Source organism: Pelodiscus sinensis, chromosome 3, assembly GCF_052426305.1.
Source record: "Pelodiscus sinensis isolate ZL-2025 chromosome 3, ASM5242630v1, whole genome shotgun sequence".
Lineage (NCBI taxonomy): Eukaryota > Metazoa > Chordata > Testudines > Trionychidae > Pelodiscus > Pelodiscus sinensis.
The window spans coordinates 4,093,835-4,117,941 of record NC_143054.1 but is presented as its reverse complement, the minus strand read 5'-3'; the positions used below and the strand labels follow the sequence as shown (position 1 = coordinate 4,117,941).

Genomic DNA, 24,107 nt, shown 5'->3' with positions numbered 1-24,107 from the left:
GAAAGAACATGAGCTATGGGGGAAGACTGAAAGAAATGAGCTTGTTTAGTTTGGGAAAGAGAAGACTGAGAGGGGACATGATAGCAGTTTTCAAGTATCTAAAAGGGTGTCACAAGGAGGAGGGAGAAAAATGGTTCTCCTTGGCCGCTGAGGACAGGACAAGAAGCAATGGGTTTAATATGCAACAAGAGAAGTTGAGGTTGGACATTAGGAAAAACTTCTTACCTATCAGCTTAAACACTGGAATAAATTGCCTAGGGAGGTTGTGGAATCTCCATCCCTGGAGATATTTCAGAGCAGGTTAGACAGACACCTGTCGGGGATAATCTAGACGGTGCTTGGTCCTGCCGTCAGGGCAGTGGACTGGACTCAATGACCTCTCGAGGGCCCTTCCAGTTCTAGTGTGCTATGCTTCTATGATCCTTACCTTCAGAGACTGCTCAAGCCACCATAGGCAAAAGCTGAGCCTGCCACGCCTCTCCCCTCTCACATTTTGCCTGGCTACCCAATCCTTCAGTAACGACAGAGGGGCAGCCAGGCCTAATCTGCTGCTTTAAGCAGCTGCCCACATGTCTGTCCCCGTAGGTAGCTGCCTTGTTTGACTAGAACTAGAACTGCACCAGCTTAGCTGCTTTAAGTTGCAATTTCTATACTCTCCTGTGCAACTTACTGTCACTCCAAGACAGAAGGGCCATTTTGGTGACCCTCTTGTCTGTCCACATTTGGGGAGATCTTTGTGGGTTAATGGAGAGAGGCAGAAATGTCGAACCCTACGCAAATCCATGAGAGATTCCTGTCCCAGTGAATAGCGACGGCGCCAAGAGTTTGTTTAAACTTTCCATATCCCGCGCCTGGGAGAAGGGAGGTTCTGCAGGGAGCGTGCTGGGATGAACACCGGTGCATCTTGTAACCTTTCTGTGTAGTTTTGATCCTGGAGCAATGGTGGCTGGTCTGCTCGGGTACATCTACACAACAAAGGTATTTCAGGATAGCAGAGGTAACCGGAAATAGCTACCCCGTATCTTCTGAACACGTCTATGTCAAAATCTAGTGGACACGCTGTTTCACCGTCCCTGTAAACCTCATTGTACGAGGAGTACGGGGTGGCTGGCCCTGGCCTGTGTCTCTTCTGGGGGAGGGCTGTGCTGCCTGGCCCCTGCCTATGTCTCCTGCGGGGCCGTGATGTGGATTGCTTGCCCCCCTGGTCTGCATCTCCTCAGGAGGGGCGACAGTGGCAGGGCCCCTGGCTGGAAAGGCTCCCCCTGTCCAGTGCTGCGGCCAAGGGACGGAGAGGAGCGGTCTGAGGAAGAGGAAGCCACCTGTGTCCAGTGGCTGGCAATATGGAAAGCTCCAGCCCCAGCTGGCCCTTCCCTTCGTGGTGTGGCCACCCCCTGTGGTCACGCTGCAATATAACTGTCCTCCAGTGGTCATTGCAGAGCATACGTGACCCTGCTCTCTGACCTCTCCTTCTCCGGATTACGGAAAACAATCCCATTCCAGGCACTTCCTGTTTTTCTGGCACAACCAGCCCGACCGGGCTTTAAGGTAGGATAAGAGGAAGCTGCTTCTCAAATGTGGTGGTCCTTGAGCTTATCATTTAGGAGTCCTTGAACAAACAGACTCACGGACGGACGGACTCATGGACAGACAGCTACACAAACTCTCTAAGGGTATGTCTACACTACCCCCCTAGCTCGAACTAGCGGGCGTAATGTAGGCATACTGCACTTGCAAATGAAGCCCGGGATTTGAATTTCCCGGGCTTCATTTGCATAAGCCGGGCGCCGCCATTTTTAAATCCCGGCTAGTTCGAACCCCGTGCCACGCGGCTACACGCGGCACGGAGTAGCTAGTTTTGATTAGGCTTCCTAATCCGAACTAGCTGTACTCCTCATTCCACAAGGAGTACAGCTAGTTCGGATTAGGCTTCCTAATCCGAACTAGCTACTCTGTGCCGCGTGTAGCCGCGCGGCACGGGGTTCAAACTAGCCGGGATTTAAAAATGGTGGCGCCCGGCTTATGCAAATGAAGCCCAGGAAATTCAAATCCCGGGCTTCATTTGCAAGTGCGGTATGCCTACATTACCCCGCTAGTTCGAATTAGGAGGGTAGTGTAGACATACCCTAAATGATATATGTATATAGAACATGAACTGTCACGTGACTTTTACAAGTTTTAGGCCCAACCATCACAACGGAGCCCCATTCTAATAATACCATAAAATGACTTTTATCATCAAAATTAGAAGCGTTCAAGTTCTGCGGTATTGAATTTGCTTTATTTTCCATGAGGACAAAGCGGGCACATGCCCAGACATCAGCAAGAGGCTCTGAATGCGGGTGAAGCTGAGCCATGAGAATGGTTCCAGCAGCTCCTTTTTTTTGCATTTAAATTGAATTTTCTATCACGCTACAATGGGCTCAGCTCCTGTTGCTCCAATTTCAAGCTCAATCGAGTGAAGAATGACAATTTTTTTCCTCAGTTCTGGAGCCTCCGGGCACACATGAAGACCAAGGGGAGTGGCCATGAACATAATCACAAATTCTACGTCTTATCTGTACTGCATGTTTAATTAATGCAATAAGTAAACTTACAGTTACCCATCCGTCTCTAAATGCTAGAGAATCCCATGTAAATAACCACTCCCGTAGCCATACTCACATCCTCAAAGGTACTCTAGGGCAGGGGTGGGCAATAATTTTTGCAGGGGGACCACTTAATAAATTTAGGTCCATAAAAGGCAATTAGCCAGGGGATAAAATGGTGTCCTTGGCCTCTGTTTGTCAGAGGCTGGAGAGGGATGGCAGGAGACAAATCGCTTGATCACTGTCTTCGGTCCACCCTCTCTGGGGCACCTGGTGCTGGCCACTGTCGGCAGACAGGATACTGGGCTAGATGGACCTTTGGTCTGACCCAGTACGGCCGTTCTTATGTTCTTATATTGGTGTGTGGTCACAGGCCGGCTCCACCCCTGGAAGGAGCGGGGCTTGGGGAGGAAGGGGCAGGGATGGGTACTAGCCACCCCAGAGAGTTGTCTGGGGCCCAAGGTTTTGAATTAAAAATACAGCAAAGGCTTATGGTTCCTGGCCCCACCACTACCGCATGGCCTGGCAGCTGCCCGGCATTGCTGCAGTTATTTAAAGCAATGGTTCCCAAACTTTTCAGCATCACACCCCCTTTTTGATTTTGAGAAACCCTCACATCCCCCCCCCAAAAAATAGCAGCAAAACTTGGGGTGCTATTGACGAGAGTGTGTGTGGCTGGGTCGCCTCGCGGCCCCACCCCCTGGAATTTCTTCATGCCCCCCAATTTGGGAACCCATGATTTAAAGGATTGCGACCAGGAGCTGTGAGCCATTTAAATAGGATCTTGCGGCCTGAGCCATTGCCTGGAAATTCAGTGGCAGGGGCCACAGCATATAAAAAGAAAGCGGCCAGTTGCAGTCTGCAGCCAGATCCATGGATTAGGTGGGCCGGATCCAGCCCCTGGGCCGCATCTTGCCCAGCCCTGCCCTCGGGTCTGATGGATCTCTCAACAGACAAGTATTGATAGAGGAATGGTGCCTGCTAGGGTTTCCTGAGGGTCTTCCTAGTTTCACCCAAACAGGGAACCTCTCGTATATTGTAGTTCTCACTACACCTAACACCTGACGCACATGCATGAACAGGGGCAGATGACCATTTTGCGTGGCCCAGGGCAGCACAATTTCGCGAGGCCCCCCCTTTGCCACTGCGCATGCGCGGGGCTTCTTGAAGCGCGGGGCCCGGGGCAGTCACCCCGCTCGCCCTACCCTATATCTGCCCCTGTGCATGAAGGTTTCAACCCTCTTTTCCTTATCAGGACGTCCATAGCCCATTAATATGGGGGTGTCCCATTTGTAATAACATTCCTCTTAATGTCTACATGTAAGTCCATGGCAGCCTGGGATCAGAACAGAGTATTACCATCCAATGTCTCATGCTCATGGACATGACATACCTGTCTGTTGCGATCCATGTTTCCATATCATCACCCATTGGCACAGCTTTTACAGTAAACCTGTGACCTTACGGGCGTATCTGTAAGACACCCACTTGTTCAAGCATTCCTAAGCTAAAATCCCAGGCCACATCTAGACCATGGGGCTATTTTGGGATACTGAAAGTATCCCGAAATAGCAATTCTGCATCTTTACACGCATCCGTTATTTTGAAATATATTTTGAAATAATGGGCGTGCTATTCCGGCATCCCTGTTAAAGGCTTTGTCGAAAGAGCGCTTTATTTTGAAATGTGGCACAGCGTAGACAGCGCCACATTTCGAAATAAGCTATTTCGAAATAACCTCGAAATAAGCTACAAAGCTGATTTTGAAGTAACAGTGCTGTGTAGACACACCCTAACAGCTCTCCACCTGTAGCTTTTCCATACTAGCCATGCCTTACATATATAGCTAATACACCCCACTTCTACCTACTTGTTAATCTTACATTTCTATAGTCCTGTATTTTCTAACATAGACTGATTATATAAGAGAGAGCATCTAAAATATCCATAACGCTAAACAGCACAATAATAAATGGCTGATCAAATAAAGTGACTGTCGAGAGTCGTGAAGTCTGGTACATTCGTGGCCCCATTTGATATAAGGGATGCTATATTCAGGTTACAGCTTTTTCAGCTCAGAGATGACAGCCCCTTTACTAAACTCTTCCCACTCCCGAGGGATAGCTCCTTTGCCCTCAAATTTTGCACAATAATCCTCTTCCAGTGTTGACCTGAAATGACACACAAACCATTTCCAGTAAGACTGTGCTGAGTTTTCTGGCCTGATGCTCCATTTGGCATATGCAGGTCCCGCTTGCCTGTAACTTTTATATGGAATTTGTTTGTTCTCACAGAGCACCATGAAGCAGTCGCTTGCTACAAGGCTGGAGCACATCTCGATGACAAGCTGGTCTGTTCCATACCACTGGGTTCCGTTCAGGGCTTGAGGGCGATGGAACTGGACGCTGTGGTCCCCGTCGTGCCCTGGGATTGTGTTGGTGCAAAGAGCCTTGCAAAAGGGACACTGCTCCCAACACCCGCAAAGCTGGTCAAATAACATTTGATGAGGTTTCTGTTTAAGAGCCTTCATATCAACCACAGCAAATTCCTGTCTCAGGTTGTCCAGGACTGGCAGCAAAGCTTTAATCATAGCCTCTTTCAGAAACTCGATGTCCTTGATCTCCTGATGTTCAATGCTTTTCAGATCACTTCGGGGAAGGTCTAAGTCATCTCCAAATCTCTTGCAAAATTCATCCAGCCACAAAGATACACTGCCATATTTATCTTTGACAACTTTCGTCGAGTCATAAATAGCTAAAAGAACCCGGTTCTGGAAAGTATCGAGGATAATATCTAAGCAATGCTTCAGTCGTGGATTTTTCTTGTCTAAACAATAATCATCAACGCATTTCTTGATGTAACTCTCTAAGAAGGCCCTTGGGAAATGAATGTATTGTCTGTACTTCTCAAAGTTTTCCTCCTCCGCCAGAGATATCAGAATACTGGTTTCCAGTTTGGATCTATTGCCATTGAAGGCCGAATAGTTAGACCTCATCTCGTTGGCTAGGGCAATGGCAGCCTTGTCATAGACTGCCTGGCGGATTGCTGCAGCAAGCTTGTGGCATAAGAAATCGGCAAACGTTGTGATGGAGGTTGCTCCCTGGCAGGAAATTTGAAAACATTTGAAGAAATCGTCTCTTTTCTTGTCGAGGTAGACGGTTGGATCGTTTGCAGTCTTGAATGTCGTGTGCATAGTTTGGAACCGTTCCACCGCCATTTTGCACAGATACAATGATAACTCCATTTTGTACTCATTATTAAATGTGTAGTTTGAGCTCTTGCCTGCCGAGTCCACCTCTCTTCTTATTTCATTCAATATTTCGTGAATGTAACTTTGATTGTAATCCACTCTCTGCTGCACCTTCGTATCAATGATTATCTCAACAAGCTGTAGGACGCGATCTGTAACTTGTTCTATATTCCTTATAGCACACTTATCTAAAGTCTTATCGAAGATGCCTAGTATTTTCTTCATAGTAATATGCTTAGAAATATCGACAGAAAATGAATTTTTCCAGGAGAAATGTTTAATTTTCCCTGCTATATTGGGCTCCTGTTTAAAATGCTCCAGAATAATGTTCTCTACATCTACATTGATGTCAGGTTCCTCAACAGAAGGAGCATCTGAAGATACTTCATAGATCCATCGCTTCCAAAGGCCATCAAAGTTCTCTTTCAACTCTTCTTCACTTAGTTCTTTGCCTTTTAATTGCAGAGCCAGCTCTTGGCTTCTTTTGAATAGCTCATTTTCATATTCCGATTTCTTCGCAGCAAGTTTGCTTTGATTCTTCATCAGCTTGATAAGTTCTTCAGCTTTCCTCTTAGTTTCGTCAATCAATGACTCTTTCAGGTCTCTCAGCTTGTTTTCAACACTTGCTTTCCACTGGATTAATATTTCACAGTCTTGATCCTCAGTGAAGTATCTTTCTGTCTCATTAAGGATGCCATCATATTTCCCTTTCACCTCTTCTTCAAGGCTTCTCCTGGTTACTTGGTGAATTTCTCTCTTCTTAATCCGATTGTTCAGTTTTGTCTGCAGTTCTAGCACGTTACTTCTCAACTGCCAAGTCCATTGATTAAACATTGTTTCTAACTTGTTGTATGTCGCAATCTCCAGTGTATTCTTGAAGCTGAAAACAAAGTTCTCGTTTAATAAAGCTTTCCACAGATCAGCAATTCGGACTTTTAACTCTGACAGCTTTAACACACTGCCCTGGGATTCCTGCTTGGCAGCCATGAGAATTTTGCTCTTTAGTTCCTGCACGTTTTGGCTGTAGCTGGGATTGGGAGGCGCCATCGGTGGGTCCCCTTCCCAGAGATGAGCAAAGTAATGGATGTGGGTGTTCACATCAAATCGGATAACGTCACTAAAGCGGTTTACATCACAGAACTCTTGCTGGGCTGCAGTAACGGTCATTTCATCTAATTTCTGCTGGAGGCGTCTTTGTCCTTCCATATTCTGTTCTTTTGCCGTTATTTCACCGACATTCTGGTGCACAAACAAGCAGCTTGGGGACAGCTTGACCTGCTTCATCCTCAGAAACGCCTGGACAGCGATCTGCAGGATATCTTGCATTTCCGAAGGGTTCTCGCCAAAGATATTGATCACTGTCATGTTGCCCAGACCAATGACGAAGGTGGCTAGTTCGTTATCATGATTGAGTGTTGATTTACTGGCTAGTTCCATGGCCCGAAGCCCTTCAGTATCAACGACTAGTATGTAATCAACATTCAGGCTCTGTTGGAGACTTTCGTCCACTTTAATTAGTTGCATAAATGCCCCCCTGGTGCATCTCCCCGCACTGACACTAAACTGGAGACCAAACATGGCGTTCAGCAATGTGGACTTCCCAGTGCTCTGGATGCCCAGCACAGAAAGGACAAACACCTTTTTGTCTCCTAACATCTCGGTCAACTTGTCAAAAACAGCTCTCACCCATTTCAGTGGCACGTACGACGCGTCGCCGTCCATCAACTCAATGGGATACCCAGAAGCCATTAGGTCAGCTGCGATCTGTGGAAGTTCAAGAAAATGTTGATCTTCTAGGGCCAAAGACCCAAGGGCTTCGTAAATCTGAGCAACCTCTCTCAAAATGTGTTCCAGGCCAATCGTAGAAGCATTTATCTCAGCTGAGACTCGTTCCAAGTCACTTTTCAGTGTGTTTTCGGAGTCACTATTTTCTCCTGGAGGGGCTTCTTCCAGCATTTGGGACCATAACGTGTGGTATTTCTGGCGAAGTTCTGCAAGGCGGTCAGAACTCAAGTCATCCATAAATACTTTTAGCCACTGCAGGAAATACTTTTTCGTGGTCTCTGACTGGGACTGGAGAATTTCCAGGACTGACCTCATTAAACCATTGAAGGAAGATGCTCTTCTTACCTGATCATGTCGTATAGCCCGTTTTTCTGACTCAATAAGGCTCCGGTGCTGTTCAATGCTTCGCTTCTTTTTATCTTGCAAGCGGGTAAGTTCCTTATCTTTCTTACACCACTTGTGCCATAATTCTCCTTGCAGAGGCAAGAGCTTTTCCTTCATACCCAATAAGCTAGTCTCCTTGAAGAAGGCTATCACTTTCAGTGCCATTGACTTGGCTTGCTTACACTCTTCTTTGTCTTCATCAATGAGAAAACCGTGCTGGCGAGCAACTTCTACACATGTTTCAAGACTACCAGAAGGGATTGAACCAGCCAGTAAATCTTTGATTGTGGCTGCTAGTTCATCAATGAATTCCGCTTCACTCCTGTTCTTCACAGCGATTTTTATGTTTCGATTGGATTTACTCGCCACAATGTTTTCTTTTTCAGTAAAAAGACACACAAAAGGCTTTGGTGATGTCAGGCAATCACTGACAATTTGCTTCCCTATTGTGCTGTCATCAGAAGTTGTCAAGAGAACCACATTTATAGATGCAATCTTCTGTAAAAATCTGACTTGTTGCTTGTGTTCTCTTGCATCCCCATGAAGATTAGTGAAGGCGATGCAACTGTCAAATCTGTCGTCATCCTTCCCACCAGGACAGTACCAGAAGATTTCCACAACCCCGTTCATCAGGAGACCATCTTTACTGCTACCTCTACAATCACGATGGAAAAATACGTCGTGCTTGTGCTTACTCAGCAAAGTATTCAGAATTTTTGACTTTGAAGAATGAGACGAACGACCAATTCGTAAGAAGGACACCACCGGTGTAGCTGCTTGGTAAATCAATTTGTTTTTATAATTTTTAATGCTCGTCTCCCATCCTGACTTCTCGACTTCTTGCCAGTTCTTTTGTACTTGGCTCAGGGCCCACAGGGGGAATTCAATTTGAGAAGTACAAGGATCTGGCACCAGAATTGGGAGTGCAAACTGGCAGAGAGTGAGCTTTGTGGAAAGGTACTGTCTCATGAAATCATCCGCACAATGGAAAATTGCCATCTGGAGGTCCATTGGGTGCACGTGTGTCCGACTTGGTGTCACAGACTCATCAGTTCCTTCACCGTCATTTAGAAAGTCCTCGTAGACATCGACAGTTGCATCTGAAGATTCGTCCACCTCGTTGGACATCTCCAGTGCTCTGGTAATCCTGGGTTTTGTTTTAGAGTCATCTTTGCAAACCAGATACCGTACCCGATAGTCCAGCATCAACAGCTTTTGCAAAAAATAAAATGGCAGCTCATTCTCCATGCGGGGCTGGCTGTCATGCAAAGAGGTCTTGTTAATCACGTGGAAATCTGCCATCCCCATTCTCCTGGGATAATACTTTTCAAGCCCCAGTCGTTTGATCAGATTGAGAAAGTCTTGAGTTCTGAATCCTTCAGACATTTGAACATCCCTTGGTGGCACTTGGGCCCGTGGCTTCTGTAGGGTTGTCTCCTTCGCCCTTTGACAGACATTCCTTAGTTCTTGAATTATATTCTCTTGCTGCGGATTGCTATTGAATGTTTCATACTCTCCTTCTTTGAGGGCATTTAGGTTTCTTTCCAGGGCATTCCAGTCTTCACATGCATTAGAGTTCATAAGGACATTCATAACCTCACCTGACAGCAGGTGACCCAGGTGATGCTTCATAAAAATCAAACGTTTAGTCTTCTCCTCTGGGGACACGTCTTTGAATTTGGGCGTCACCGTCAGGCCGGTGAACAGCAGGAAAGCCTGAGCTCGGGAAAGATTCTGCGGTTTAAGTGTCAAATATCTCTCGTGTGCCCCTTGCATTTCACTTGACATGAAGTTAATTTCTGGGCATCCGAGGAGATACTGAAACATGTTACTTTCTACCTGGTATCCTACACTGGCTGCAATGGACAGCAATAACAATTCCACGTCTGTCTGCTCACGGCTCTGCAGAGCCTTCCGCAAGGAGCAGAAAGCTAAGCACACATCCAAGCTGGCCTTAACTTTCCGTTCTTCCAATGCTTCTGGAGACGTGGCAGCCCCGATGGAATTCTTCATGTCCTCAAGGACTTGAATAAAATCAGCCAATTCAGAAACAGGGGGAGCTTTTTCCGGCTTCTCTTCAGCATGAAAGAGCCACTGTATGATGGACGAAGATTGGGGGAAGTTCTTAACCTTATAGACGTGAGGGTTCAGAAGAGAGCGCAGCAGAAACTTGGTGTATGTAGAGTTTTGCGCGGGTAAATCTTTGCACCGGAGAACTGTGTTTGCCAAGAAATCCTGCAGCCCTCGGTCCGACAGGCAGATGTCGATCCAGGTGCTGTTGTGGTTTGTTTTTTCCATTAGCTTTTCTTTGAACTTGAGCAGCGTCACCAGCTGCCCCTCTTCTCCCGTGACTTCCCAGGTCTTCACCTCCTCTAGGAAGGATCTGGCCTCTTCCACTGCGCTGATGGTTCCCTCCCCGGCCAATGGGCTGGCACTTAGGTTTGTTAGAGCTTCATAGGCCTTTGTGAGGCCGCTGCCCATTTGATAAACGTCTTTAAAATCTTGTCTGTGATTGGCCAGGATTATGTCCCACACTGGAGTCAGCTGAGAGCCTCTGTCAATCACAGACCAGGTCTTGTTACTGGCCAGCAGCCCAGATTTCCATGCTGCGAGTGACTCCACTCCAGGGGGGCCGCCCGTCTTGGTCACACACAGCTGAATCTCTGTTTGCTCCTGTTTTCTGTCTGTGCCCTGAAAGGAGGCTTTGGAACCTGAGTTGGATACAGTGACACCGGCTGCAATGCCCCAGCCCAAGCCGCTGTAGCTGCCCCCGACGTAAGAGCGGAGCTCGTCAGATGCTTGTTTCTTCACCTCATCCAGCTGCTCTGCCCGGAATCCCTGTGACGCCGCTTTCCACCAGAATATCCCACCCAGGTGGAGGGGGCCCTGGTTCACGTGAGACCCGAATCGCTTGAAGAAATTCCCAGCCCGGCTCTTCAGCAGGGGGAGCGTGTCGGGCTCTGGGGTGAGACTCAAAAGCTGCTCGATCTCTTTTAACTCCTGCAGCGCGGCGCTGGACAGTCGGAGCCGGTCCTTGGGGAAGTAGCAGGAGGCCAGGGGGATGTAGCTGTACTTGGTGGTGCAGTGGTAGGTGTGCTCAGAGCGGGACCTGTGGGTGCTTTCGGACTCTGAAGAGCTGCTGCAGTCGGTGCTGGTTTCTGCACTAAACCCCCCAAACCCACCCTTGACTGCGAGGCTCATGCTGAAGCCCAGCTTTTCCATGGTCCGTGTGAACGTGGACTCTGCTGTGGCCGATGAAAACTCCTTCATCTCAAACAAGGGCCCTTGCTGTGGGCCAAAGAGCTCCAACCCGTCTGGGAGCTCCAGGAGCTGCTCGCGCTTCTCCACCATCTCGGCAAGCTGGTTGGTTTTGTAAATGCCCTGCAGGGCCAGCCCCCCCGACGCCCGTCTCACAACTTCCCTGTCAGGGAGAGTCTCACTCTGGGACATCGACTCCTCGGAGAGATTTAATTGCTTGTGCACATTCTCCATCACCTTCATCAACGGCACCTCAGCCGGTGCCCAATACTCAGGGGCCACGTCCATCGCTCTCCGCAGCTCCTCCTCTTTCCTCCTTACAACCTCGTCCTGGCGGTTTCTGCCTTGCTCCTGCATCGCCTTGAGCTCCTGCAGCGCTGACTTCGCCTGCTCCTGTCTCTTCCTCAGCCCCTCCACGCGCTCCCCCTGCAGCTGCTGCATCGTGGCCTTGGGGTCTATCTTCAGCAGGTCTTGGAGCGCCTGCTTTTCCCACGCGTGTCGTATGTCACGTTCTAACTTCAGGTAGTCTTCAGACCGCAGGTGTTTCAAGGCTTGGGCAGAGGTAACGCCCAGCTGTGTGTGCAGTTTAGGCAGCCAGTACTCTGCACTCAGACCCACGGCTTCCAGGCTCTTGGCTAGATCGTCCTTTGCAGCTTCTCCCTCCGCGGAATGCCTGGGGCTTTCCTCTCCCGCAGACATGGCTGTGAAATGGAGCAGACAAACAATATCACTCCTGGATGAAGGTATCTTCCCCTCTCTACCTCCAACAACTCCATTCCCAGCTTCGTGTATATTTCTACACTGTGGCACTCAGCTGCAATTACAGTGAATAAGAAATGACGACGTCTAAAAAATTAAATTAAGGATTTGGGGGGGTTAATTTAAATGTATTTTTTTTCTTTTTTAAACTAAACCTATTTGAAATTATCAAAATATCTGGTGAGGGCTAAACTTTCATTGGAAATAAATACAGTGAATATGAAGCAGGATGGCTGCTGGCTCATTTTTTTTAAAAAGGCCAACCACTGAATGGCTGGAATTCACCTGCAACCAGGAGGGCCAAACTAGGTTTTTACAGCAGGAGCCTGTTCTACAGGTGCCAGGAATATTTTCTTCATTTCAGTTTATTCAAGTAGGTTAGTTCATTCAGACTTAAAGAACCAACTGGGAGCTGATGAAGCAGGAACTCTGGTTTTCCTCTTCCAGGCTATGTCTAGACTATGGAGTTTTTCCGGGATACCAGAGGTATCCCAGAAAAACACCGCCGCGTCCAGGGAACGGGACTGCTTTTCTGACATTTTTTGCTCTTTCGGAAGCCGTCTTCCTTGTGCTGTGAGGAAGAAGGGCTCTTCCGAAAGAGGTTTTTCTGAAATTTGGCCCAGTGTATACAGGCCAAATTTCGGAAAAGCCTCTTCCGACAAAACAATTGGAAAAAGGATTTGTGTATCTTTTGCTGAAAAAAGCAGCAGTTTAGACATAGCCCCAATCTATGAATAAAAACTAGGTGTGAGAGAATGAGATCTACTAATTCTAAAGCCCTGAAGATTGGTGTGACCAGAAGCAATCTTTCCGTTGACTAGTGCCAAATAATACTTCTTTAATAAATCTGTCCGTTTTAAATAGAAAGTATGTTTTACTAAACTTTTTTCTTATACTCAGCACATTTAAGGTAGCTTTATTTAACTAATAAGAACAAAGTTTTTGCACATTTTCACTTGAATTCCAATTTTCATTGGAATAGAGTTAGGCACAAATCATAAGTGTAAAAATAATTTCAGAAATTAAAAAAATCATCATTCACCATTTTTCTAATCTAATAAAGAAATATAAAAATCAAGAATCCAAATACAGGCAGTCCCCGGGTTACGTACAAGATAGGGACTGTAGGTTTGTTCTTAAGTTGAATTTGTATGTAAGTCGGAACTGGTACATATTGTAGGGGAAACTCTAGCCAAACATTTTTTTTAGTTTTGGATAGCATAGGGAAAGGTTAACTCCCCTCTAATGTTTGTTTTGCTGTCTGTTCCCCTGTTCAGAAGATTTCACATCTATTTCTGTCCCTGTGACAAACTCAGGACTAAAGGAGTAACTCATCAAATACCAAACAGCTCTACACCATGCTTTGAGCTAATCACTTTATTTCCACACACCACCCAGGGTTCTCGGAGGAGGGTCCTTTTTTTTGCTAACACAATGAGGCCAGCACTTTGTTTGTTTTGGTGGAGTCTTTGTTTGCCCAGGGAGCCCAGCATGTATAGGGGGAGGAGGGGCGGAGAGGCTGCTTTTGTCTGCTGTTCGGCAGCCTGTTGCTCAGGGGAGGGGGCAGCCTGTTGCTGGCAGGGGGGGAGGGGAGAGGCGTGCAGGATGCGAGGCCGCGGGGGCGGGGGCGGGGGGGCAGCGGGCGTGGGGAGGCACTTTTCCTCTGCCCAGCAGCTCTGCGGGATCCCTGTCCCTGTGGCCAGCTGCTGCAGGCAGAGGCCAGTTGGAGCCGGCCGAAGAGGAGGAGGATTCTAGGACCCAGGTGAGCGAGCCCCGGGGACGCTGCTGCGCTCCGGGAGCCCGGCATGTATAGAGGGGAGGAGGGGCAGAGAGGCTGCTTTTGTCTGTTTGGCAGCCTGTTGCTGGCAGGGGGGTGGGGGGGGCAGCGGGCGTGGGGAGGCACTTTTCCTCTGCCCGGCAGCTCTGCGGGACCCCAGTTGGAGCCGGCCTGAGGAGGAGGAGGATCCTAGGACCCAGGTGAGCGAGCCCCGGGAATGCTGCTGCGCATGTGCGGGAGTTGCCTCACCCCGTTCGTATCTAGGGATCCGACGTAAGTCGGATCCACGTAAGTTGGGGACTGCCTGTAAAGGTATGTTAGGTTGTGTAATTATTTAAATATATTGGTATAGATGTAGTGCACACTCCTGGTTAGCAAAAAGTACCACCAAATTTAGTCTCAGAGGGGTAGTTGCGTTAGTCTGTAAGGGTATGTCTACACTACCCCGCTAGATCAAACTAGGAGGGTAATGTATGCATACCGCAATTGCAAATGAAGCCCGGGATTTGAATTTCCCGGGCTTCATTTGCATAAGCCGGGCGCTGCCATTTTTAAATCCCGGCTGGTTCGAACCCCGTGCCGCGCGGCTACACGGGGCACGAACTAGGTAGTTCGGATTAGGCTTCCTAGCTCGAACTACCGTTACGCCTCGTGCTTCAGAGGCAGCAGTGTGGGGAGACAGGTGGCTCCAGGACAGCCAACTTGAAACAGAGGTGGGAGCAGGGGTGGGGTGGCGGGGGCTGCATGTAACTGTGTACACATTTATCCCTTCACATCCCTAGCCCACGCCCAACATTTATCCCCCAACCTGGTCCCGACCCCCAGCCCCGCCTTCAGCCCCGCCAAGCTGCTCCCAGATCTGCCCTCTCCCTCCTCAGCCCAACTGACCCACCATGACCCCAGGGCTCCCTGTCTTCTGCACCTCCGCATACTGTGCAAAGCAACGAGCTGCAGGGCCACGTACAATCTCGCAGCTCCCATTGGCCAGAAACCCTGCCTGTCCCCCTGCCCCCAGTACAATCTCGCAGCTCCCATTGGCCAGAAACCCTGCCTGTCCCCCTCCCTCCATGCACCCTTCATAGAGTCCTAGAGCTGGAAGAGTCCTCAGGAGTCATCAGCCCCCTGCCCAAGGCAGGACCAATCCCAACTAATCTTTCGTCCAGGTCAGAATCCTCTCCTGCACCCATCTCCTCTGCCGGACCCTGCACCTCATCCCCTGCCACAGGTCACAACCCCCCTCCTTCACCCTAACTCCCCCTCAGGCCCCACGCCCCCTCCTGCACCTCAATCCCCTACCCTGAGCTCCCCTCTGAACCCAACCTCCATCCCACAACCACATCTCCATTAGCATCATACAAGAGCGGGGCCCTTCGCCGCTTACCAAATTCTTGGAATGCCTCCTCTCCCCAATCAAAAACTAACGCCCACCCCTGCCTCAGCCCTTGCAACGTGTCCCTAGCATCCTACATGACCCTCCCAATGGGACAGACAGACTCAGTGGGAAACACCCCCTCTTTTGCCAGGAAAATCCCCAGCTTTCAAAACCCGCCCCTTCCTCCCTGCTCCGGTCCCTGCTCGGCCAGCGCACGCGGCTTTCTCGTCACCCAGAACAACTTGTTTCTTCCAGTCGGCCTCTTGCTGCCTGGGCGCCCAGTTGCTATCTCAGCCGGCTCCTGCTTTCACAGACGCGACACTTCCCGTCCACCAGCCCTGAGCTCTCCTGTGCAGCGGGAACTGTTCCCACATGCATTTCGGTTGGAAGGAGGGGCTATAGGACACCCCTAGCCCCCAGCCACACAAGAAGCCAAACAATGAAAAAAAAAAAGCCACGCACCTCCTCCCAGGGAACTGTGCCAAGCAGGCATCTCTGTCCCCTACCCCATTCCTGCACCCCGTCCCACCTAGAGCCTGCATTTCTACCCCACTCCCGCACCCTACCCCCCGCCTAGAACTCACCCCCCACCCCACTCCTGCACAATACCTCCCGCCCAGAACCCCCACCCCACTACTGCACCCTACCCCCCGCCTAGAACTCACCCCCCACCACACTCCTGCACCCTACCTCCCGCCCAGAACCCCCACCCCACTACTGCACTCTACCTCCCAACTAGACCCCACCGTCCCACCCCTGCACCCTACTTCCCACCCAGACCCTCATCCACACCCCACTCCTGCACCCTACCTCCCGCCTAGAACTCACCCTCCACCCCACTCCTGCACAATACCTCCCACCCAGACCCCACATCCCCACCCCTGCACCCTACTACCTACCCAGACCCTCACCCACACCCCACTCCTGCACCCTACCTGCCACCTAGACCCTGCATTTCTACCCCACTTCTGCATCCTACCTCCAGCTCAGACCCCACACCCACACCCCACTCCCGCACCCTACCTCCCACCTAGAACTCACCCCCACCCCACTCCTGCACCCTACCTCCCGCCCATACCCTGCACTCCCACCCCCCTCCTGCACCTCCTCCGACCTAGACCCTGCATTTCTACCCCACTTCTGCACCCTACTGTGAAAGGAAGGTATTGAGGCTTACCCAGAATATGTCAAATGAGCACCAGTTTAATTGTAAGTGTAAAGGAAAGGCAGCATTGTGAGATACAGGAGATAAAAATAAAAACAAAATTTGATTGGATGACAAACAATAACCCCGCTTTTAGGGAAGTAAGTAACTCAGACAGCAGTATGCAACAACAGTGCTGATTACCCCAAATGAAGCAGACGAAAGTTTTTGTAAGGGCAGAACGAGACAACAAAAATCTAAGGTCAGCAATTGTCAGACGAGTGGAGGATACCAAAATACCGAAACAGGGTAGATAAGGTGGGCTGAAACAGACCACGAGCGGACGGGTTGTGAATCCAAAAAGCCAGGTCTGATCAACCAGGGCTCTCTCCCCGGCGCTGAATCTCGCTGCCGCACATAAGCTCCGAAAGGGGAACAAAACCAGTCGTAAGTTGCAACGAAAAATCCAAAGAAAGGAAAAACATAAAGAAAAGAATCTCTCCTGAATCTAAGCAATGCTTCTCTCTTTCTTAACGTCAGTATTATATATTTGTTAACTCCATAAATTGTTTAAAGGTAAATCAGGAGGGTATATCTGTAGAAGTTGTTATTTCTTGGGTTTTTTTAACTGTACTGTTTTTCTACTTTTTCTTTGTATATTATATTGTTTTAAAAGAATCAAAAATAGTGAATTGATTTAAATGGGAAATTAATTATAAAGTAAAGAGAAAAAATAAAAAATCTTTGTTTGACCCTAAAAAGAAGTATTCCTCTGTCTGTGGTTTTAAATCCTTTAAAGAACCAAACCCGGTTACCGAAACCTACCTCCCGCCCAGACCCTGCACCCACACCCCACTCCTGCACCCCCTCCCACCCAGACCCTGCATTTCTACCCCACTTCCACACCCTACCTCCCGCCTAGAACTCACCCCCACCCCCTCCTGCACAATACCTCCTGCCCAGACCCCACCCCCCACCCCACTTCCCACTCAGACCCTGCACCCCCACCCCACTCCTGCACCCCGTCCCACCCAGACCCTACATTTCTACCCTACTTCCACACCGTACCTCCCGCCTAGAACTCACCCCCACTCCCTCCTGCACAATACCTCCCGCCCAGACCCCCCCACCCCACTTCCCACTCAGACCCTGCACCCCCACCCCTGCACCCTTCCTACCCACATCCCACTCCTATACCCTACTTCCTGCCCAGACTCTGAACCCCACTACTGCGCTCTACCTCCCACCCATTCCCCACACCCCATCGCCCCACTCCTGCATCCTACCTCCCACCCAGACTCTGCACCCACACCCCACTCCTGCACCCTACCTCCCATCCAGGCTCAGCACCCCCACCCCATTCCTGCACCTTACCCTCCACCCACACCCTACACCCACAGCCCCCTCCCATACACGGAACCCCTCATTTTTGGGAGTGCAGGGTCTAGGTGGGCGGTAGGGTGCAGGAGTGGGGTGGAAATGCAGGGTCTGGGGGGGAGGGGGTGCAGGGGTGGGGCAGGGGATTGGGGTGCCCCAGAACCCATAGCTCAGATTAATTCCCTCAACCTGCTCCTGAACCTGGGCCCTGTATTTAGTCCACCTTCACATGCTTGAACTGGGACTCCTCCTTTATCTACACCCCCAGACCAGCTCCAGATGTCTCCTTCCCCCACACACTCCAGACCTTCCTCCTGTTCCTTCACCCCACACACCTGCTCTCAGCTCTGCCGGCAGCCCACACAGCTGCTGGATGAGTCTAACTAGCCTTTTTTCTCAGGCCTAAACTGCAGCAGGAGGGTCGGCATCCAGTGTAGCCCAGCAGAGCAGCCGTCAAACAAGAATCCCATAGACATATGCATGAGAGTCCCCCCGCCCCTCCGCAGCCACTCCCCAAGGGAAAATACCTGCCTCAGAAGACTGCTCCTTCTTTCTCCAGCGCTTTGCATCTCCCTTCTCCCTCCCAGCTCCCTTTCGGTAGCCTAGCCTGTTCACTTTCACTTTCAGTCTGCATTGCCTGGCTGCCTTTGAGCAGCCGGCTGCAGCTCTGCCCCACCCGTGGTCCACAAGGGCGGAGGTTTCCTGTAAGAAGTCGACTGTTTCCCAAAAAGCACGCAACTCAGTTCAAAACACACAAATACTTCCTGCTGGCGATTTGGGTCGGAGTCATCATCGTCTTAAGCCCCGTCCACACATAATGCCACAAGGAGGTGCCCCTGGTGTAGCCTGCGGAGACGGTTTGTTTCTTTTCCGCTTTGCTCCAGAAGGAACAGTCGACCACAGAGCCATTCACGGTGTTGTCATTAGGTTTCAGAGCCTGACTCCCTTCTCGGTTACTCTGCAGTAAACACCCCTGATATCAATGCCATGCGCACGCAGCCTAAATGAGAGCAGAAGCTGGTCAACACGGAAGTGAGTCCACATCAAACTGCGCTCTTGGGCCTTGACATGCTAAAGTGTCCGTGTGTCAATTTGCCGCTGGTGCCAGAAGCTGCACGGCCGGCTGGGAGAGGGAAGTCAGCAATTCCCCCACGGAGCTGGTCAAATGAAAGCAGTGATGGTCCATGCTAGGGATGTTAAATTTAGGTTAACTGGCTAATCGATTAGTCAACAAGGGCGCCTTCGCCTTTCAGGTGTAGCACCAGCTCTACTTCAAAGGCGAAAGCGCTGCGGGCCCCATGCTCCCTGCGGCGTTTCAAAGCGGCAGCGCCGCGTGGAGCCCGGGGTCAGCAGAAGACCCCAGATAACCCTGGGGCTCCCTGCGGCGTGGCCGCTTTGAAACGCCGCGTGCAGCCTGGGCGAGCTGGGGACTGCCTCTGAAGCGCTCCCCCTCTCCCCGCCTTTACTGCCTCTTTCCGCCAGAGGCAGCCACGGGGGGCGCCGCTAGCCCACTAGGCAGTGGACCAGTCGTTCCCCTCCTAGCGCCGGCGCCTCGGCTGTTTTAGAGGGGGAGTCGGTGTATCGAGGGGTGGGCAGCGCCCCGCCATGCGAGGGCCCGTGGCGCCGTGGCGGGGGCTCCGTGGCACAGCCCACTCCCGCCCACGCTGCAGCATGGCCAGTCCAGACCGACATGGCCAGGGCATAGCAGGGGCAGCCAGTCCCAGCGGAGCCCAGGGCAGGGCACCCAGCCAGGGGCCCAGGCAGTGCCCAGCCTGCACCGCTAGGGGCCGCCCGCGCCCTGACAGCTGCGGCCGGGGGAGGGGCGGTCACGTGAGCGGGGGCCGTGCCAGCTGCGGCTTGTCCCGCGGTTGGGAGGCCCGACGCGGTGACGTCACCGGGCACGCCGGGTGGGCTGATGCCGGCGCGCGAGCGTGGGGCGGCTACGGCGGCCGGCGGGGGCCAAGGCGGGTGCGCGCGGCGCCGCCAGTCCTCTGTCGGCTCCCGGCCGGGCTGCCCGCGCGCCGCTCCCCGCCGCCATGGCCGGCTACGAGTACGTGAGCGCCGCGCAGCTCGCCGGCTTCGACAACTACAAGGTGCGGGGGCGGGGCCATGGGGGGGCTCTCCCTCCCGGGGGGGGGCTCTGGGCCATGGGGGGGGGCTCTCCCTCCGGGGGGGGGGGCTCTGGGCCATGGGGGGGCTCTCCCTCCCGGGGGGGGGCTCTGGGCCCTGGGGGCCCGGGGGGCTCTGGGCCATGGGGGGGCTCCCTCCCGGGGGGGCTCTGGGCCATGGGGGCTCTCCCTCCCGGGGGGGCTCTGGGCCATGGGGGCTCTCCCTCCCCGGGGGGCTCTGGGCCATGGGGGGCTCTCCCCCCGGGGGGGGCTCTGGGCAATGGGGGGGGCTCTCCCTCCCGGGGGGGGCTCGCTGGGCCATGGGGGGGCTCTCCCTCCCGGGGGGGGCTCGCTGGGCCATGGGGGGGGCTCTCCCCCCGGGGGGGGCTCGCTGGGCCATGGGGGGGGGCTCTCCCTCCCGGGGGGGGCTCGCTGGGCCATGGGGGGGGGCTCTCCCTCCCGGGGGGGGCTCGCTGGGCCATGGGGGGGGCTCCCTCCCGGGGGGGGCTCGCTGGGCCATGGGGGGGCTCTCCCTCCCGGGGGGGCTCGCTGGGCCATGGGGGGGGGCTCTCCCTCCCGGGGGGCTCGCTGGGCCATGGGGGGGCTCTCCCTCCCGGGGGGGGCTCGCTGGGCCATGGGGGGGGCTCTCCCTCCCGGGGGGGGCTCGCTGGGCCATGGGGGGGCTCTCCCTCCCGGGGGGGGCTCGCTGGGCAATGGGGGGGGGTCTCCCTAGCTGATGGGCGGGGCTCTCCCTCCCGGGGGGATCCCTAGACAATGGGGGTCTCTCCAGGCAGTGGGGGGGGGTCTCTCTTTAGCCGAAGGGTGGGGTCTCTTTCTCTCTAGCCGAGGGGCAGAGGGTCTCTTCCTAGGTGGTGGGGGGGTCTCCCTAGCCAAGGGGCGGGGGGTCTCTCCCAGGGGGGATCCCTAGGCAATGGGGGGGTCTCTCCCTAGGCAATGGGGGGGTCTCTTTCTCTCTAGCCGAGGGGTGGGGGGGTCTCTCACTGGGCCATGCGTCCCAGGTGGTGGCACGGCCCTTCCCCCTGGCCTGCAAGGGTGCCCGGGATGCTGGTCCTGCCGGGGTCATTTGCCTGTTCCACGTGCTCGCCCCTTCCCTGCTCTGCTGGCTTCTCCCTGCCCGGGCCGGGGGAGACGCAGGGGCATGTCCCCCTGGAGCAGCCTTGGGGACGATGGGCCCACATCTGCATGTGCCCTGCCTTGGGGGGGGGATTGGTGTTCCTGCAAGGTCAGTGCCTGGCCTCTCCTTTGCCCCTTCGCTCCGTGTCACCAGGTCTTGACCAGGAGCTGCACAGGGGGTAGATTCGCCCTCTCCCTCCCCTGTGGTGGCAGCTTTGCAACCTCTGCTATATACCCTGAGCCAGCCGCTGGGGCTTGCTGGGTCTGATCTGGCGTCTGTGCACATGCCCCTGGATAAAGCAAGCCACGTTTAATAGCTGGACCTGTTTCCTTTTTCTCCCCCACAGAACTCCTTCAGGGTACGTCTACACTACAGCGCTAGTTCGAACTAACTTAGTTCGAATTAGTTAATTCGAACTAAGCTAGTTCGAACTAACGCATCTAGAACTAAAAACTAGTTCGAACTAGCGTTTTGCTAGTTCGAACTAGTAAGTCCACATTGAGTGGACTCTGAACAGGGCTTAATGATGGCCGGAAGCAGTGCCGGCAGGGCATAAAAGGAGGACTTAGAGCATGGAGATGCTGTCTCAGGCTAGCCGAGGGCTGCGCTTAAAGGGTCCCGACCCCCACCCCGGACACACAGTTCTAAGGGGTGCCCCGCTTGCAAAGAAGTTCTGGCTTGGAGTGCCCTGAGTGCCCACACTGGGCACATCACACCACTCGGCCATCAGCCCGGCTGCACTTGCCGCAGGCTGCCATCTGGGTAGAGGGAGTAATTGGGGGGCTGCAGGAGAGCTTCCACCCCCAGAAGCCCGCAGAGCCAGCCCAGTCCTCCCCATCGGGGGCTCGTACCCCATTCCTCCCTCACCTCCTTCCACTTGCCCTTCCCTAGCCCCCCTTCTTCTTGATGTACAAAATAAAGATAACGTTTCTTCCAACATTGACTCTGTCTTTATTGAAAAAAACTGGGGGAGACTGGGAAAAGGAGGTGGGAGAGGGGAAGAGAAAGGCTGGGAGAGGGGAGGGCAACTAACATGATCAGGGGTTGGGAACAGGTCCCAGATGAAGAGAGGCTACAGAGACTGGGACTGTTCAGCTTAGAAAAGAGGAGACGGAGGGGGGACAGGATAGAGGTCTGTAAAAGCAGGGGTTGGGTGGAGAGGGTGCATTCAGAAAAGTTCTTCCTGAGTTCCCATAAAGAAGGACTAGAGGACACCAAAGGAAAGGAATGGGTAGCAGGCTTGAAACTAGTAAGAGAAAGTTGTTGTTGTTGACAAAGCAAATAGTTAACCTGTGGAACTCCTTGCTGCAGGAGGCTGTGAAGGCTAGAACTAGAACAGAGTTTAAAGGGAAGTGAGATCAAGTCATGGAGGTTGGGTCCATGGAGTCCTATTAGCCAGAGGGTAGGAGTGGTGTCCCTGCCCAAAGTTTGTGGAAGGCTGGAGAGGGATGGCACGAGACAAATGGCTTGGTCATTGTCTTCGGTCCATCCCCTCCAGGGTCCCTAGGGTTGGCCGCTGTTGGCAGACAGGCTACTGGGCTAGATGGACCTTTGGTCTGACCCAGTACGGCCATTGTAAGCTCAGGGCTCAGTGTCGGGGGTCTCAGTGGACCCCCTTGATTTTCATTCACACCTGGTCCTGGGTGGCCAGGCTGGCAGCTCTCCTGCCCTAGACGGCCACTTTCCTGTGCCTAGTGCGGAGATCGTGGACGAGGTCCACGATGTCCGCACTAGCCCAGGAAGGTGCCCGCCTCTTGCGGTCCAGGGCAAGCTCCCGGGAGCCGCCAGCCTGGTCCCGGCAAGAGGGGGTGGGCTGGGGGGCATCGGGTGGGTGGCTCTGTGCCGTGCCAGGTGCAGGGTCTGCTAGCTGGGTGCTGGCAGGCTTGCACCTGGCACGGGCACCGTAGCCAGCCCGTGCCCCTTTAAGGGGTCCGGGGCCGGGAGGGGGGCATAGAGTTTCCCTGGTGTTGGCCAGAGTGGCCACCAGGGAAACCTGGGGAGGGCTAGCCTCCCACTAGTTCGAACTAAAGGGCTACACAGCCCTTAGTTCGAACTAGCTAGTTCGAACTAGGCGTTAGTCCTCGTAAAATGAGGTTTACCTAGTTCGAACTAAGCGCTCCGCTAGTTCGATTCAAATTCGAACTAGCGGAGCGCTAGTGTAGCGCATAGGAAAGTTAGTTCGAACTAACGTCCGTTAGTTCGAACTAACTTTCTAGTGTAGACATACCCCCTGTGTGCAAGGTTTAATGTGTAATGGAGTCCACGAGAAAAGTCTTTATTGTGGCCACTTTCCTCGTTTTCAGTGGGGGGTGATGGTTTTTTTTTTAAAAAAGCTTTTGCTGCCTGACTCTCACTTTCTTTGCCATCTTTTCTCAGGCTGAAAAAAAATCTCTGTCTAATCATGCTCAGTGGGGCAGCAGCTTGCGCAACGATGGAGTCAAGCTGATGATGACGGGAGGGGGTTCTCGCTGTGTTCTGAATACTAGGGGTGTATGTGTATGCACCTGTTTGTGTTGCAATGTTGTAGCTAACAGGACTTGTGGCTTTCTGCAGTAGGAGTGTGCTAGCAGATTCCTGCATGGACTCTGAATCACATGAGTCACCTGAATGTTAATGGGCATTGGGGGACTAGAGCTGTCTTCAGCTGAGACTACCTTACGGATTCAAGGCTGTTAAATACGTGGGTGCAGGTTGCTGTTTATCTTGCCAAGCTGGTCTAGGTTCTTGTATAGAAAGGAGCTGATCCTCTGTAGATAGCACAGCTTAAAATGTGGGAACAATGGGAACATTTATAGCTATGGAGCCTATTGAGGGAAATAATTGTAAACGTGAGCTGACTTTGATAAGTTGATATCTTATGTTCGTATGCATCCAAATTTTAGTATACAGAAGCAGACATACTAAAATGTGTGGTCCCTCTTGTAATGCTAGGGGGATACTTAACATACAAATCATTATATTAAAATATTGGTTTATTTAAGATCTTAATACAATTTCATTCAGATCAAAATAATTTTTAAAATTGGATTTTTTCCCACTAGATATTTACTCATTCTCCCCCTTCCCCTCCCCATTCTGCTTTGACAGGGAAACTAGACTGGTACTTCACTTTGCTTAGTTTCACTCTCTGGTTCTTGTGTACTAGGACAGCATTATAGCTCGTTACTTTTTTA

The 24,107-nt window shown here is 52.1% G+C and overlaps 2 protein-coding genes across 3 annotated transcripts in view; one reads left to right on the top strand and one right to left on the bottom strand.

Annotated features, from left to right (window-relative positions):
- Positions 1-2,104: 2,104 nt before the first annotated feature.
- On the bottom strand, positions 2,105-18,688 carry LOC102456620 (interferon-induced very large GTPase 1-like). 2 transcript variants are annotated; one of them, XM_006117588.5, is made up of 2 exons: positions 18,219-18,688; positions 2,105-11,963 (listed from the first exon to the last, which is right to left on the bottom strand). In XM_006117588.5, exon 2 carries the CDS (start codon positions 11,959-11,961, stop codon positions 4,645-4,647), a length of 7,317 nt encoding a protein of 2,438 aa, XP_006117650.3. In that variant the 5' UTR covers positions 11,962-11,963; positions 18,219-18,688; the 3' UTR covers positions 2,105-4,644. The 2 variants fall into 2 exon arrangements, with proteins under 2 accessions (XP_006117650.3, XP_075779343.2); XM_075923228.2 differs by having other exon boundaries at positions 18,223-18,688.
- Positions 18,689-19,622: 934 nt separating this feature from the next.
- SELENOI (selenoprotein I) overlaps positions 19,623-24,107 on the top strand; it is a 60,206-nt gene continuing 55,721 nt past the window's right edge. The window contains exon 1 of the mRNA XM_075925954.2: positions 19,623-19,784. Coding sequence (XP_075782069.1) covers positions 19,728-19,784 — 57 coding nt within the window. The 5' untranslated portion in view covers positions 19,623-19,727. The remainder of the gene's footprint in view (positions 19,785-24,107) is intronic.

What these genes read in the sequence shown, in the direction of transcription:
- LOC102456620 (XM_006117588.5), bottom strand. Translation starts at nt 11,961, where the DNA reads ATGTCTGCGGGAGAGGAAAGCCCCAGGCATTCCGCGGAGGGAGAAGCT.